Source organism: Rhagoletis pomonella, unplaced genomic scaffold (assembly GCF_013731165.1).
Source record: "Rhagoletis pomonella isolate Grant_MI unplaced genomic scaffold, Rhpom_1.0 Rhpom_scaffold_00075, whole genome shotgun sequence".
Lineage (NCBI taxonomy): Eukaryota > Metazoa > Arthropoda > Insecta > Diptera > Tephritidae > Rhagoletis > Rhagoletis pomonella.
Genome location: NW_023458629.1, coordinates 198,802 through 215,254, shown reverse-complemented (window position 1 = coordinate 215,254; position 16,453 = coordinate 198,802). Strand labels below are relative to the sequence as shown.

At 37.3% G+C, this 16,453-nt stretch overlaps 1 protein-coding gene across 1 annotated transcript; it reads right to left on the bottom strand.

Annotated features, from left to right (window-relative positions):
- Positions 1 to 1,039: 1,039 nt before the first annotated feature.
- On the bottom strand, positions 1,040 to 1,543 carry LOC118749886. Its single transcript, XM_036484658.1, has one exon. The coding sequence runs from the start codon at positions 1,541 to 1,543 to the stop codon at positions 1,040 to 1,042; it is 504 nt and encodes a 167-aa protein (XP_036340551.1).
- Between the last annotated feature and the right edge of the window lie 14,910 nt (positions 1,544 to 16,453).

Below are 16,453 nucleotides of genomic sequence, written 5' to 3'. Positions count from 1 at the left end.
GGCGCCTTTCTAAGGACAAAAATCTTTTACGAGCATTCTCGTGAGACTCGCCCAATGTGTCTGGGGCTAGTTTAAACGGAAGGCGAACTTGTATGCGGCCTTCGGTATCAACAGTCACATTCTTGATAAAATGCTCCTCGCACTCTTTTTCTTCTTCGGTGACGCAATTCGCTTTCGGAACAAGCTCTTCTATTTCCCAAAATTTTGCTAACATCGAATCGGTTGCAGCTTCAAAAGTCATATTACATTCTACGCTACGAGATGTTTGAGTTGAGCGTTGTTGGCCTCCAATTATCCATCCAAAAACAGTGTTAGCGGCGCACGGTAGACCCTCTCCTAGCGACATCCTTCCGTCAAGCAGTGCTTCAAAAAATATCTTTGCACAAATTAAAAGATCTACTCATTGAGGCTTATAAAAAATAAGGGTCTGCAAGCTGTATACCTTTTGGTATATTCCAGTCTTTACTACAGATAACTTGATCGGGTAACTGGGCAGAAATTGTTTTTGTTATAGCAAATGTTAGGGTCCGCTCAAAGTTGGTTAATCGCGATTTAATAGTAGTCGAGACAGCGTGCGTAAATTGAGTACGAATTTGTCCTACACCAGGCTTCCAATTCAGTTGAAGCCGTTTTGCCGATTGTTCTGTAATAAAGGAGAAAAAATGTGCAAATGTGTGTGGTGTGCGGCCCTACAAACTGTGCATTTAAATTTAGATGGGCATTTTGATACGACATGACCTTTACGAAGGCAGTTAATACAAAGTGAAGAGCGCTCCACGAAGTTAAATCGTTGCGAAACTTGTAGTGATAGGAATGAGGAGCAGTTGCCTAAAGTGTGATCAGTTTTATTGCAGTAGAAACAACTAGATTGTGAGCTGACAAAGGAATGCGCAGGCTTATGTGAGTTATTTCTTGGCTTTATTTCCCGTTGATCCCCAGATGAATCACATTTTCTTACTCGGCCTTCTTAAAACTGACAGCGACGACTTAGTACATCATAGCAATTTTCCCACGTAGGCCATGATCGGTACCCTTGTTTTTATTCATACGTCTCCTTAGAAATAGAATCTACTTTTGAAAGAGCCACATAAGTCAACATTGAATTCATTATTTCTGTTGCTGAACCCAACGGCAATAAAGATGCGCGTACAGCAGATACGGTATCAATTATGCTGCGCAATTGGTGAGGCTCCGGCTTTGTCATCTTAGGCAAATTAAATAATGTGGAAATATAATCCAAAAAAATTAAAACATTGCTGTCATATCGCTCTTTTAAACGCGCTAAAGCCTTGGGGTAGTTAGCATCGCTAACCTCGAACGGTTCGACAACCGCCAACGCTGGCCCCGACAAGCAATTCAATAGATAGTTAAATTTATCGACAACGGCTATGCTAACATCGTCGTCTACCATGTTCTGAAATGTGCGAATAAATCTTTTATAGTCACTATATTTTCCATCAAATTGTGGTAGTTTTAGTTGTGGCAAACGATTATGATGTGACGATGTAGGAAAGGTATTGGAATTCAAGACAGTACTACTCATTATTGAATTGCGAAGATTAGCGGTCACAATTGGAATGATTTTTGCTTAAGCAGAGACAAACAACTCTTCCAAATCGCTTCTAGAATCATCCTTTGGATTTAATTTTTCGATTTTAGCTTGAATTCCTAACACTTCCTTAAAGTATGATTCAATTTTTTCTAACCTGCATTCCCAAATCGTGGCATCGGGTTTTTCTTTTTCAGAATCAACTTTGTTTATTAATTTAATAATACTTTGTATTAATATAGAACGTTCTAGTTCCAGTGAGTGTAAGCTATAATCTTTTGTGGGAGTGGATTTTTCGAACTCGTTATCACTCATTTTAGGTTATGCGGTCCAAACCAAATGCGAGATTTAAATGAAGTGTAGCAATAAAGGATGAAGCGAAGGTATGAATTAAAGTAATCAACGATCGATGAAATATTGAATTTTTCAAATAAAATAACAATCGACTCGCAGAGACAGGCCAATTCCCTTTGGGTAACGTTATTTATTGGTCCATGCAGTATACTTAATGTACTTACTTTTTGACTTATGTATGTATATATGTCGACAAAATGAACAGTTTTGCGAAATCGACGACTGTGAAGCTGACAGTGAAGGTAGCAGCGAAACGTGAGCGTCAACGTCTTCAGCGATGTTTCAAAAGGTGTGTTTCGACAACGTTGATGTATGTATGCTACTGAGGCTGCACTCACGACGACGATGACAACGTATGAATGCTGATAGTACTTGAAAAGTGTCAACGAAAGTTATGGTTAGGACTCCAGAAAGGCCGATGAGTTTATGAATCCGTTTTGGTCTCCAAGAACACGATGTCAAAGTTTGCTTTGAGGCTCCAGAATCCACGACGAAAATGTGTATGCACTAGTGCTGCTAGGCTCCAGAATCGACAACGAAAGCTGTGCAAATGTTGTTGGACCCCAGAAGTTACGAAAATCAAATATTTGTGCTATTACGAATATTTAATACATGAAACGTAATTTGTCCTGTCACGGTCGCCAAATTTATGTATGAATAAAATATCGGACTACTGCTTGGAGTAACGAAACAACGAGTGCCTTTATTATATCAGAAGAAAAATGTGTATGTATATTCAATATAGTGATGATCGATACCCTTTTAGTTGGAATTAATCGATAGCTTAGAATTTCTATATGAGGTGGTAGATAGACTATACATCTTAAGTGGTAATTACATATTGCTTGAATTTAGCGGCTCTTAGCTAAATATAACGAATGATGGTTTCCTCCAACAGTGTTGCCATGAAATAAACGAAATTTATCATAAGCTTATAACTAATCTGAATAATACTACGTTGAAATGGATGACCTTTGTTAATATATGGTTCGTAGTTGTACTTTTAAGGCAAATCCCTTATTTCTCATTTGTTCCGTTAAATTTTTGTTAATCCCGTATTTTATTACATATGATGCATTTGTCCCGTAAGGCAGGAAAAAAAATCTGGCAAGACTACCCTAAACTCAGCGCACAACCCATTGCTGGGAGGGGGTGGTTTCGCAACCGCCTACACGTTTGTTAGCGAGCCGCTTGCTCTTGCTCCCAGACAGACGACCGCTTGCATGCCCACCTACTGGTGAGTGAGCCCTTAAACGGAATAAGTCGGAATGGCTTCACCGAAGCTCCCTCTCTTTCTGCCGTGACCCAAGACTCCACTCGGATTAGTTACCGCATCTCACACATTGGTTGCTCTCGTTGTGCAGAGCGCGCGGACGAGGACGCAAGCGTCGGTGAGTATAGCTGTTGAACTCTAACTGCATACCCAGCACAACGGCTATACCCCATTGCACTCCATTAAAAATATCCTGGCCAGGATTTTTTCAACCAACCCTCTCTAGAAATATTTCCTAACACGTTAAATTTCATACTAAATAGATTTCATCCATAGTTTGAACTACGAACATATATATTTTTATAAAAAACAAAAGATGAAAATAATTTAAATAAAAAATTTTGCATATCTACATTGTTAAAAATTCTCTGTGCCAATATGTTCGACTGTGAGTGCGGGTCCTTTTAGTTTGTGTGAGTTTAAGCTTACATTTTTTAAATAAGTTTCAGAAATTTAATATAGTGAAGTCCACTTATGATGAAAACTTTTTTCTTTATTGAAAAGTTTTTTATTACACCAAAAAAATCTTTTTGGTACTCTCAAAAGCAATTCCGTACATTTTTTGGGTGGGGTAAAAGATGTGAGTGGCAACACTGGTTAGGTTATTGCTACAGCCGCAACCATAGACTGCCGTACGGTAAATTCTGGAATGAGAAAGGCGTTGTATGATTATCTATCATCAGGCACGCCTTAGGCCTTTTCTCTTTGAAGGAATTATAGAAAATCCTATGTTTCATTTATAGATGTATGGCTCGTGAATAAAGGCGATCCTTGAAAAATATCTGTGCCAAAAAGGCCAGGGGACGTTTGTAATGTTTTGTGAGAGAAATAAAAAAGCGAAGGAAGTTTTATTAAATGGCTAACAAAAAACCTAAACAGAAATATCTGCGGCTTAACCCAAACAAAAAAGGTAAATCTAGCTGGAAAAAAGCCAAAACTTGATTGGGAAGCCCAATATTATGCCGATCAAACGATGAGGGCAGCAATTTATTACAAATTTTGGAAAAATGCCCAATCATTTGAATATATTAATATCCTGCTTCTAACAGAGTAAACCATCACTGTTGTGATTTCTAGTGCGCCGCGAAGTGTGCCACAAAAATTCGATTTTAATTGCTAGAAAAATACACATGAACTTAAATATTTGTGTTGCAGCGGCAAACTTTGAGGCGCAGTAGAAATCACAGCAGTGATGAGTTAAGGTTGGTGACTTTGTTGCAATACTGCTGTAAGAAAAAACATCTCACTAAGCTTTTCGGGCATTGTCAAATTCGGTGTTCACGCGAAAATATTAAACTTATACTTGACTGAAATGACCCTGCAGGGAAAGCTACTAGTTGTGAACTAGAATTCTACCGGTTTGCGTTTCAGCCGAACTGGTTCACGTTCTATCCTTTTTCAATGTTAGCGACTGGTATTTTTAACATTGCGATGTCCTACGAGATGTCAATTGTCAGTCTATGCATCAGCATCTACTAGTATAAATATTAGTAGCATCATACCAGTTGATGAGATGGTCTGCCAATTCATGCCTCGTGAAAAGCATAAGTGTGCCTTTTTGCTCGCGACGCTCCAGCAGTCACAATGGCCGACAGAGCAAAGCACTCGCGTGGTAAGCCTGAGGTCCCAGGTTCAAATCCTGGCGCAGGGAAAGTTTTTTTATATTCTATTTTTTATTTTATTTTTATTTTTTATAAATTTATTTTTTTGTTTAGGCTGTTTATTGTAATTTTTAAATTTAATAAAAAAAAAAATATTTTTGTTTAATTTCTTTGTTTTTATAGCACAAGCATTTCTTCCTAAATGTTTTTTTGCAATGCAATTAGATTATCAAATTTGTTATTTATTTATAAATTGAATAAATTATTTTTACTTACATTTATTTAACTTTAAAAATCTTAACCACCTCCAAGCGGCCTCGAACCTGCAATTTCAGAACCAGAATCAGTAGTCTTCACGTGACACCACAGCCGACATTTGTAAGAAAAGCAATTATAATTGCGTTTTATTTTTGGCTTTGGCAATTCAAAGGCAGATGTCGCTGATCGCCTAAGTTCTTCGAAATTGTCGAACTGGTAGGCACATACTACTTAATGAACTAGTATTTTTTCTAACTGGTTTGGCTTTTCACTGCAGGGGAGCGCTGAACCCCTGAAAAGCTTGGCGTGAAGTATTCTCTTCCTGGTTTTCATTAGGTCATATTTGACGTCAGATGTTGTCAAAATAATGAAAACAGGTTGTCATTTGCGTTTGTTGTCATATATCACCACGCACGGTCATATAAAATGCCAGCGAAGTGAAAACCATGATGCAATAAAGAAGATGTTATACGTTCGCTTTCCTCTCGCTCTAATAGCCATTTTGAACGCCCTTAGCAAATTCAATTTGCCGCTTTGTTAAAAAAATAAGATTCCATTGGAATTAGAGGAATTAGGTTATTTAAATAAATAGGTATTACCGTATGGGAGTGAGGCGTAAGAGGCTTGGCTTTCAAATATTACGAAGAGAAGGTGGCTTTGTAAACACAAATTTAGTTAAGCTAACATAATAATTGTGTCAAAAAAAGGTTAATTGCATCGTATATGTTATTTTATTACAAATACATACATTATCATTACATTACATTCCTTTTAAATGGAACTGGACTCTTAAATTAACTCAGGAATTTTTTCACTCTTCACTTATTTCTGGCTTAATGTGTAAAATTTTTTCTTTTGTCTGATACCCATATTTATATACATATCTCAGTTACCTTATTCCCTTAATGAAAGTAAATTTGACTTTTTAAACATGTGGCAACCCTTCTACGTGTCGTTTAAAAGTAAAGAATTTTCAAAACCATTTCGATTGATATCCATATTGTAATATTTAGTTAATTCAATTTATTAAATAATTTTAATAAAATTTGTACCAGGTGGCAACGCGTTTCAATAAAATAAAACCTTTTTGCACATCTACAGGCCAAGCCCTGTCATTTTACACCTCACTTTTGAAAGTAGAACGAATTATATGTACAAACTTATGTAAATGCCACAAGAACCCAAATTTTCAACTTCAAATTGCAATTACAGTGAAGAAATTAAAGTTATCCAAAAAGAAATATCATTTTTGAATTTAGCGTCCTCAATTTTACTAAGAAGCGAATTTTCATTTAAATTCATCCATAATTCTAATTTTGCCTACATTTCATATGGAGACATTTAATGGAGACGTCCCGTATTCTGCATTAAATTTGAAATGTTCCGCCGGGACAAGATTTTTCCCGTATTTTCGACAATTTCATGACTCTTTTCAACCTATAAACTTCTACTGAACATGGTCTTGGTTTAACGCGGCTATTGTGAGTACACTGAGGAAAAGGATTAGTTTCGACAACTAAAGATATTTAGTTCCCGAATTTTGACAATATTTGGGAACTGTTACCAAGGATTGGGAACTATTACCATGGGTTGGTAATTATAACTAAATATATTAAAGCTTCTAAAATTTATCTAGGTTGTACCAAATCGTTAATTTAGTTGAAGGGCTTGGTAAATACTAATAAATATTTTTTTGAAGCATATTTCTACAAATTCCATTCAACTTAACGTATGATTCATAAAAGGATGTCATTAAGCTCTGCTAATACAGATAAGCTTTCTTTCAACACATGGTTTAGTCATAGTTACCAAATCTTAGTTGAGGAAACCACGATTTGGTTTGCGAGCGCAACATATTCATGCTTGTGAGCCACCCCTAAAGAATGCTGAGCGCTCTCTGAGCACATGTGTGTTTCACATACGAAGAGCACCAGCTGAGCAATGTACACAGTTCCACTTATCGAATCGTTTGAATGGTCTAGTATAGGGATGCACAGCAGAGGTGCACGCAGTCGACGTCGCGGGCAAACTGCGCGCACGCGATCGTACTGGGCGAGGTGAAGTGAGCTGTACGGAGATGGCATCGTATACATATTAACCACTACAAACTTATTTTCAAGTAAAAATGCGTGTATGTATGAGTACTTTTGCGACAACTGAGCCAGTGCGGCATCAGGCCACCAGAAAAAGCCAATTTTTCCAAAACAAAAGCGCCTAGTTTTTATTATCATGTTTAATAACTTTTTTGATTCAGTAAAAAGTGTATATACATATCCATTTCCTCATGTTTTTATTAATAAATTAATTTCAATACATTTATAACAACGCAAAACTTATTTAATTTACCTATTCCTCAGATTTTATTCAGTAAATGAATTCCATCTTAATGTAGAATATTAGTGTATAGTGTATACATACATACATATGTACCTATGCATTCGGTGTGCTTCAATTAAAAAAGCATCACTAAATACCGCACCAAGCTTTGAATTCCAATTATTTTGGCTTTTTGGTTTCCCAAAAGCACTAAATTTAGTGCAAAATGCACGACATTGGCAACAGTGAGCTGAGCACATCAATGCTCAAACAGTGATGCCAGACCAAGTATTGAGTAAATGCGCTTTGTATATTTTTCTTTTAAAGCAAAAGTTCTAATTGGCGAGGGGATTGATTTTTGGTTCTTACATAGAACACTGATAAGATTCACACACTTATCTTAGGACTTAATTAAAATAATCAACATTATTTGTAGACGAATATATTTGTGTTCGTATGAAATAGTAGCTTATGTCGGGAGGCTGGCTTTAGTAAAATGTACCATTTCCTATATTATTTAAACCATAAGGAATTTTTTTATGAAACTTTATGCGAATATTGACTTGCTAGCATCGCCATTAACATTACCGTCTTCTACGTTTATTTTCCAAGAGTTCTTCAACGACGCAAGTGAGTCTTTCGCAATCGTATGCTCCGAATGTCCAGTCTTCCGACACAAGCTACTATTCTATACGAACACAGATATGAATACTTCCTAATAGGCTTGTAAAATGCCCAATACCCAAATCCCTCACATTAGTTATTATCGGTGAAAAATTGGGTACGCTCAAATCTGGCATCGCTGCAGCAAGTACAGCGCCAGTGAAACAGTGTTGATATTATAAGTACAATTGTACTTTTTTCAGTACAATTAATTTTAAAATGTACAAAAGTACAATTTGCCGATTTCAAGTAATTTCAACATCAAAAATACTTTTTGTACCAAACGCTCAAATCTCTTCTAGCACTTTGATTCTTAATCCGTTTACATTTAAGTAAATGGATATACCTATATTTCATATTTGCTACAAAACGAAATTATGAATTGTAATTTTGAATGTAAACGTGATTGTGAACAGTAATATTAGTGATGTGCGTTATGGTGATTGCGATTTCTTATCACCGGCGGGTGAAATATCCCTCATCGCTATTTATTTTGAAAAAATCTTTGGAAATGCAATTTACATAATGGCGATCCTGCAGAAATGGAAGTAGTTGAGCAATTCGGGGGTTGAAAGTAAAAAAATGTATGTAAATTCCATGTGTTGAAATTATAAATTTCCCTTGAGGATTTCCATTTTATCGATAGTGATCTCATTTTATGTTCATATGAACTGACCTATAAAGTGTATTAATGTTTTATCATCATTTTCTTCATCTTTGACAAAATTACACGGTCACTCGGTATTTATTTTATTTTTTTAAATAATTTTAATTATTTGTTTTTATAAAATTGTAGCTCATTATCAAACAAAAACCTTGCAAATAAATCAAAACTTGAAAGAATGAAAAAAATCAACAAAGTTTCATCAAATTTCCACAGTATTTGTTCAGAATTTGTAGAAATGTTTTGGGTTAACATTTTTGTAGCCCATTCATTCTAGTATAATAAGGTGCAAGTTTGAAGTGTCTAGAAAATACCATTGATTTTTTGAATTTTTCTGTTTGCGGTGTTGCGCACTTTCTTCCATATAACGAACGTTCGCATTTTGTGGTATACATATGTATGAATGCGTGTGTAGCGTTGTTGTTTTTTATTCCAATATTTTAAATTAAGCTTTATTTTATAGTTTTTCTTAGACAACGATAAATGATGTACACAAATTTCAGTATGGGAAAAAAGTGCAACACCTTCAACGAAAAAAGTTCTCAAAAATCTACGCGAATTGAATGTACTATCTCGATCATTTAAACATCTCGGACTCGCCCACCACTAAAAATGATTATTTAAATCTAAAGTATATATTAAATGATATTTAATATTTGCTTTAGAGAAGAAATTTCTACAAATTTGTTTAAACAAAAATGTTAAGCGCATATGCAGAATGTGGAAGCGAGATTCTTCTGCTTGCGTTTCTATGTTTATATCATTTATCAGTTTAAGCACATTCGATTAAATGTAAAAAAAATATTTTTAATTGCGGGCCCGAAAGAAATATTTATTAGCTGCATTGAGCTACGCAAAAATAGTGCCGAAAATCAGTAGATTGTGCTGAACGTGCCGGCTGCTACCGAAAGGGCCGAAAATGGCACGATGCACACTCATTTTCCATCACTGTCACACATACAATCTGTTGACTTCGTTTTCCCCTTCCGATAACTTTTTGCTTCCGCGCTTCCCAAGCACCGCTGTGCAAAGTTTTGCACGCGCAGTCGCCCGCGACACATATGTGCTGATTTGGGCATCCCTAGTCTAGTATGCCGACAATTGCATAAAAAGGATTCAATGAATGAGACTGTGTGCGTGGAAATCATTGCTCCGCTACCGCTGTTCGTATATGGGTGAAACACGCGTGTGGTCACAGAGCGCTCAGTAAGCTATGGTATGTCGATCACTGCGCTAGGTAGAGAAAGAAAAGTGTGAGCTATGACATGTCCAGACGTGTTTGTCTCAGTTTCAGTTTTGCCATAGCCGCGACTTGTTTCGGTGGGCGCATAGTTACTTAAAAAATATAAAGCTTGATGCCAACCGGGCTTTCTCAGTGGATATATAGTTAATGTGAATTATAATTTGAAAACACATTTTTAGCCAAGGAAAAAGCAAAGCAGTATACTTAAACCAGCACTTCCAGCAAATATTGACCTGGGTTTTCGCATGACTGTTCCTGTTTCATCGTTTTTTTTTTAGGAAATTCTTACCGCCATATACATGTGTATTATTTACACTAGTAACTATGGCTGACTTCCAAAACGTATCAATACAATGTTTGGAACTGTTATACTGCGGTATTTAAACTGTTTGTATATGCAGAGTTGCGACACATTGCAACCATATATATTGTATATTTAAAATATTCAATATAGCAATGAACAATTTTTCTGAATTTTCCATTTCTAAAACACCAATGCTAACCAATAAAAAACGAAGCATCAACTTTGTTTCTGATGCGCTGATTGCTCTAGCTATGCGTTTCGATAACTTTGCGGATGCGTTTTAGAACAATATACATTGTCAATATTTTGTAGTTCGACGTTATGGAACCTTATACTTTGTACGTATGCAATGCAATTGACGTTTTGGAAGTCAGCCTATTTATGCAAATATGTATGTATTTTTTATGCTTAATATATGCAAATAAAATAAGAAAGTAAAGACAACAACCATCGAGTAAATTTTTATTTGTGTCAAACTGAAACTTTTTTTCCAATAATAAATGGTTAGCTGATTGAAGTCTACAGCAAGTTCACAAAATTAATTGAAAACTTGTATCAACCAAAGCATAGTTTATATTTGCTCAACAATGATTTTATTCATTTATTTTATTTTGTAATTATTAACAAATATACATTTGTCCCAACTAGAAGTCTTAAGTAAATTGCAGACTTTCGTGAACTAGATATTTATTTCGCCATATCCAACTTTTCAACTTGGTCACTATAACCAAATCTTGGTAATTATATCTAAACGTTTTTCTGAGTGTAGGTCATTAGCAAGCGTTATTGCATGCAACTCTGTAAGAGAAATATAGCTAAAAATTATCACTGATTTTTTAGAATTTTTTTTTTGTGGAGGGTGTTGCGAATTTTCTTCCATATAATGCATGAACAAAACTGACTTTTGTATGGAAAAAATGCGCTACATCCTCCAAAATCAATTTTGTTATAATAAAGTGCAAGCTTTAAATCAGAGACCGAAAATAATTATTATCCCAATATTCAGAATCAAAAACGTCGCCTTGTTTTAAGAGAAATTTTTTTCATCCTTGTATAATAATTATTTACGAGAAATATCTTTTTCAAGACGAATATTATTTACGTCTTCTCATAATAATTATATGGGCTTTTTATTTTGTTTCGTCTCGCGGGACGATTATTTCAAGACGAATATTATTTACGTCTTCTCATAATAATTATATGGGCTTTTTATTTTTTTCGTCTCTCGGGACGTTTATTTCAAGATGAATATGATTTACGTCTTCTCATAATAATTATATGGGCTTTTTTATTTTTTTCGTCTCTCGGGACGCTTATTTCAAGACGAGTATTATTTACGTCTTCTCATAATAATTATATGGGCTTTTTATTTTTTTTCGTCTCTCGGGACGTTTTTTTCAAGACGAATATGATTTACGTCTTCTCATAATAATTATATGGGTTTTTTTATTTTTTCGTCTCTCGGGACGTTTATTTCAAGACGAATATTATTTACTTCTTCTTATAATAATTATATGGGCTTTTTATTTTTGTTCGTCTCTCGGGACGTTTATTTCAAGACGAATATGATTTACGTCTTCTCATAATAATTATATTGGCTTTTTATTTTTTTTCGTCTCTCGGGACGTTTATTTCAAGACGAATATTATTTACGTCCCACATTTTTCTTAATAGAATTGGTACACTTACAGCCGATTTCACGAAATTTTTTAATTGCAATTTAATTGACAATTAATTTAAATTTTAATTTTTATTAAATTTTGCATTTAAGTTTTACTCCTTTCACCAGTACACACTTGGCCTAATTCAATTTGTCTGGCATAAATGAACTAATTCAGCTTCGAAGTTGAAATTTGGCGAAGTCAATCGCCATGGCATTTATACGAATATGACCCAATTGTGGACCATTGGGCCACGCCCACCTTGACCGCCCATACAACACTATTTATAGCTTTAAAGATTTTCAATGAGAAGTGAGTAAATCTTATACGTATTTATATAAAGTAAAGTTGCAAAAGTGGTGTAACTCATTTACTCAAAAACCTCTGGACCGATTTTGACGAAATTTTGAGAAGGTTTAAATTATGTTAGTTTGCTATCCGGTAAATATTAAAACATTAATTCAATTTAGTTAAATTAATTACTTCAAGTCCCCAGCAATGGTTGTGCGCTGGGTTTGGGACCCGCCACGTAAAAAATATTGCCAATGAAAAGACCAAAAAAGCCTCGGATAACTGAATCCCCACACGTTGACGACCCCCGCAAACGGAACAAGTACTATGAATTACGGATATGCACCTGGAATGTCCGGACCCTCTATAGGGAAGGTGCCTCTATCCAACTGCTGGATGTACTAACAAAATACCAGGCTGACATCACCGCAGTTCAGGAAATGCGATGGACGGGGCATGGCTGCAAACAATTTGCAGCATGCGACATCTACTACAGCTGCCATGAGACGGCGCACAAATTTGGTGTCGGATTTGTGGTTGGGCGGAGACTTCGACACCTTGTCTCCCGGTTCACGCCCATCAGTGAGCGAATCGCCACAATCCGCATAAAGGCGAAATTTAACAACATCAGCTTAATTTGTGTGCACGCCCCGACGGAAGAGAAGGACGACGAGACTAAGGAGCTTTTCTATGAGCGTCTAGGAGAAGCGTATGAGCGCTGCCCCCGCCACGATATTAAAATCTTTCTGGGCGACTTTAACGCCAGGGTGGGCAAAGAAGGCATATTTGGTCCAACAGTCGGAAATTTCAGCCTTCATGACAACACCTCCGACAACGGAGAGAGGCTGATCGACTTCGCCGCGGCACGGAACATGGTAGTCAGTAGTACCAGACACCAGCATCGAAAGATCCACAAAGCAACTTGGGTGTCCCCTGATCAAAGAACAAAGAACCAAATTGATCATGTTGTGATAGATGGAAGATACACTTCGAGCGTTCTTGACGTGCGCTCTATCCGAGGTGCCAACATCGACTCGTATCACTACCTTGTTGCAGCTAAGGTCCGCATGCCCCTCTGTGCAATAAAAAACGTGCGGCAGGCAACGCGACGAAAGTTCGACATCGCAAAGCTGCAGTTACAATGGAGAGCCGAAAAATTTAGCAACCGACTCTCAATCCTGCTTAATCAAGCAACTTCTCATCGCCTGGACATAAATGAGCAGTGGGACTCCATATCCCAATCCCTTCGCACCGCCGCGGAAGAGGTTGTTGGTTACTACAAACCGCGCAGAAACAACTAGTACGACGAAGAGCGCCGCGCGGCTGCTGCAGAAAAATACGCAGCATACAAAGCTACCCTTCAGCTAATGGCGACATGCGCGACAATTGAGCGTTACCGGGAGAAAAGGAGGGAAGAGAGACGCCTTTTCAAGAGAAAGAAAAGAGAGGCAGAAAGGCGTGAGTGCGAAGAGCTTGAGATGCTGGCAGACAAGAACGCGGTTTGAAAATTCTATCAGAAAATGAGGCAGCAATCAAATGGTTTTAAGACCGGGGCTAGCTCCTGCAAAGATGAAGATGGAAACCTGGTAACAGATGTCCATAGTTCACTTGAGATATGGAGGGAACACTTTTCATTGCTTTTAAATGGCGAAACAGATGGCGCGTTAGATGAAGGAGAACCAGAACCAATGTATAGGGACGAAGCTTAAGTCCCTCAACTGGACCAAGACGAGGTGAGAACAGCAATAAAGCGGCTTAAGAACAACAAAGCCCCCGGAGCCGACGGTATACCGGCTGAGCTGTTCAAAGCCGGTGGCGGAGAGTTGGTGGGGAGTATGTACCAGCTTTTAAGCAGAATTTGGTCTGATGAATACATGCCCGAAGAATGGAATCTCAGTGTACTTTGCCCAATCCACAAGAAGGGAGATCCCGCCATTTGCGCCAATTATCGCGGAATAAGCCTTCTTAATATTGCATACAAGGTCCTGTCGACGATACTGTGTGAAAGACTGAAGCCGTTCACGAACCAGCTGATTGGACCTTATCAGTGTGGCTTCAGACCTGGTAAGTCCACCATTGACCAGATTTTCACAGCACGTCAAATCCTGGAGAAGACACTAGATAAGCAAATCGACACACACCATCTTTTTGTTGACTTTAAAGCTGCTTTTGATAGCACGAAGAGGAGCAGCCTGTACGACGCCATGTCCAAATTTGGGATCCCCGCAAAACTAATACGGCAATGTAGAGTGACGTTGAGCATAACCTTCACCTCCGTCCAATTTGGGAAGGACCTCTCTGCGCCGATTGAGACCAAACGAGGTGCGACTTTTTCAATCTGATGCTGGAAAGCGTAATACGAGCTGCCAATCTGAATCGCAGCGGCACCATATATAGCAAAAGAACGATCGTAGGTCAGAAACAAAGGGACGTAACCGCAGCATTTTCCAAATTAGAAAAAGAAGCTAAAGAGGTTGGTCTAGCGGTGAACGAGGGAAAGACAAAGTACCTCCTGGCAACATATAAAGAGTCCACGCGCTACAGGACACACGTCACTGTTGGCAGATATAACTTTGAAGTAGTGAAGGACTTTGTCTACTTAGGATCCATCATAAACACCACCAACAACGTCAGCCTGGAGATCAAGCGAAGAATAACTCTTGCCAACAGGTGCTACTTTGGGCTCGGTAGGCAATTGAAAAGCAGAGCCCTCTCTCGACGAACGAAACTCACGCTCTACAAATATCTCATCATGCCCGTCCTTTTATATGGCGCAGAATCTTGGACGATGTCGAACAAAGATGAGAAGGCTTTTGGGGCTTTCGAGAGAACTATTCTACGCAAAATCTACGGCCCTGTTTTCGTGGATGGCGGATATGGGAGAAGATGGAATGAGGAACTGTATGAGCTTTTTAACGACATGGACATAGTTAAGCCCATAAAAATACAGCGATTGCGTTGGCTTGGACATGTTGTACGCATGGATGACGACTCTCCGGTGAAAAGATCCTTCGACTCCGCACCCATGGGTGGACAACGAAAGCAAGGGCGCCCACGAACGCATTGAAAGGACCAAGTGCAGAAGGACTTGTCTGCGCTCGGGATAACCAACTGGCGCAAATTCGCGCAGGAAAGGAGCAATTGGAAAAGCTTTTTGGTCTCGGCCCAAACCGACAAACGGTTGTAGTGCCAAATAAGAAGAGGAAGAATTACTTCAATATGGGTATCAATCGAAATGGTGTTGAAAAGGATTTATTTCTAAGCAACATGTGGGAGGGTTGCCATCTGTTTAAAAATTTCAATTGAACATGAACATGGGAGTTAGGAAACTGGAATACGTATCACAATATGGGTGTCAGGCGAGGTTAGTTGTAGTCTAAAAATGTGTACACGAAGGCGTAAAAAAATAGGTTTAAGAAACTTTCACTTTGAAAATTTGTGGATGAGGGCTGCCAACTGTTTAATTATTTCATATCTTTAATGAGTGATTACAATATGGATATCAAACGCAAAAGTTTTAAAAAACTTCATTTCTAAACTATATGCAGGAACAGGGCCGTAGCCAGGATTTTTTTTTTGGGGGGGAGGGGTGCTTTCTGGCAAAATATTTTTTTTATTATCACTTTTATTTCAACACATTTTGATTAAAAGAAAAAATACTGATAAAAATAAAATATTTCACACAAACAACAAAAAATATAATCGATAATCGCATGAGGCCTTTGGTTGAAAACTTTTAAAATGCACTTAGTGGCATTGTGCTACTATGATAGCTCGGCGCAGTAATCATAGTCAACTTATGTACAGTAGACTCCATCATTCCCCATACAAGAAAAAAGCGGTACTATTATTCCACTGGAATTATGAAATCTATTATATTTTAAGACTTCTACCAAAATATTTCTGAAAAATAATAAGATTTACGTGAGCTGGACCAATTTGAAAATACCTCCAAAAATTGAGTTTTTTATTAAAAAAAAAAAGTTTTTTTTAAATATTTTTTACGGAATCATAATATCTAATGAGATTTTCGATGCTGTTTTTGAACTTTTATCAAAGGCTGGTTTAAGAAAAACTTGAATAACTCAGCCAAAATCCATACCAATTTAAACTTTTGAAGTATCATTGGTAAGGTATTTTCTCACCCTTTGAATTTCTTTGCGAATCAGCTCATTCAAAGTATCTATGAAAGAGGAAGGTAAGATAAACGCGTGTCATTGCATGTCGAGTTAAGATGTGTTGGCATTTGATAAAGAAAACTTTGGGACGTGAATAA

Excerpts from the sequence above, each read along its gene's own strand:
- LOC118749886 (XM_036484658.1), bottom strand. The coding sequence starts at position 1,543 with ATGAGTAGTACTGTCTTGAATTCCAATACCTTTCCTACATCGTCACAT.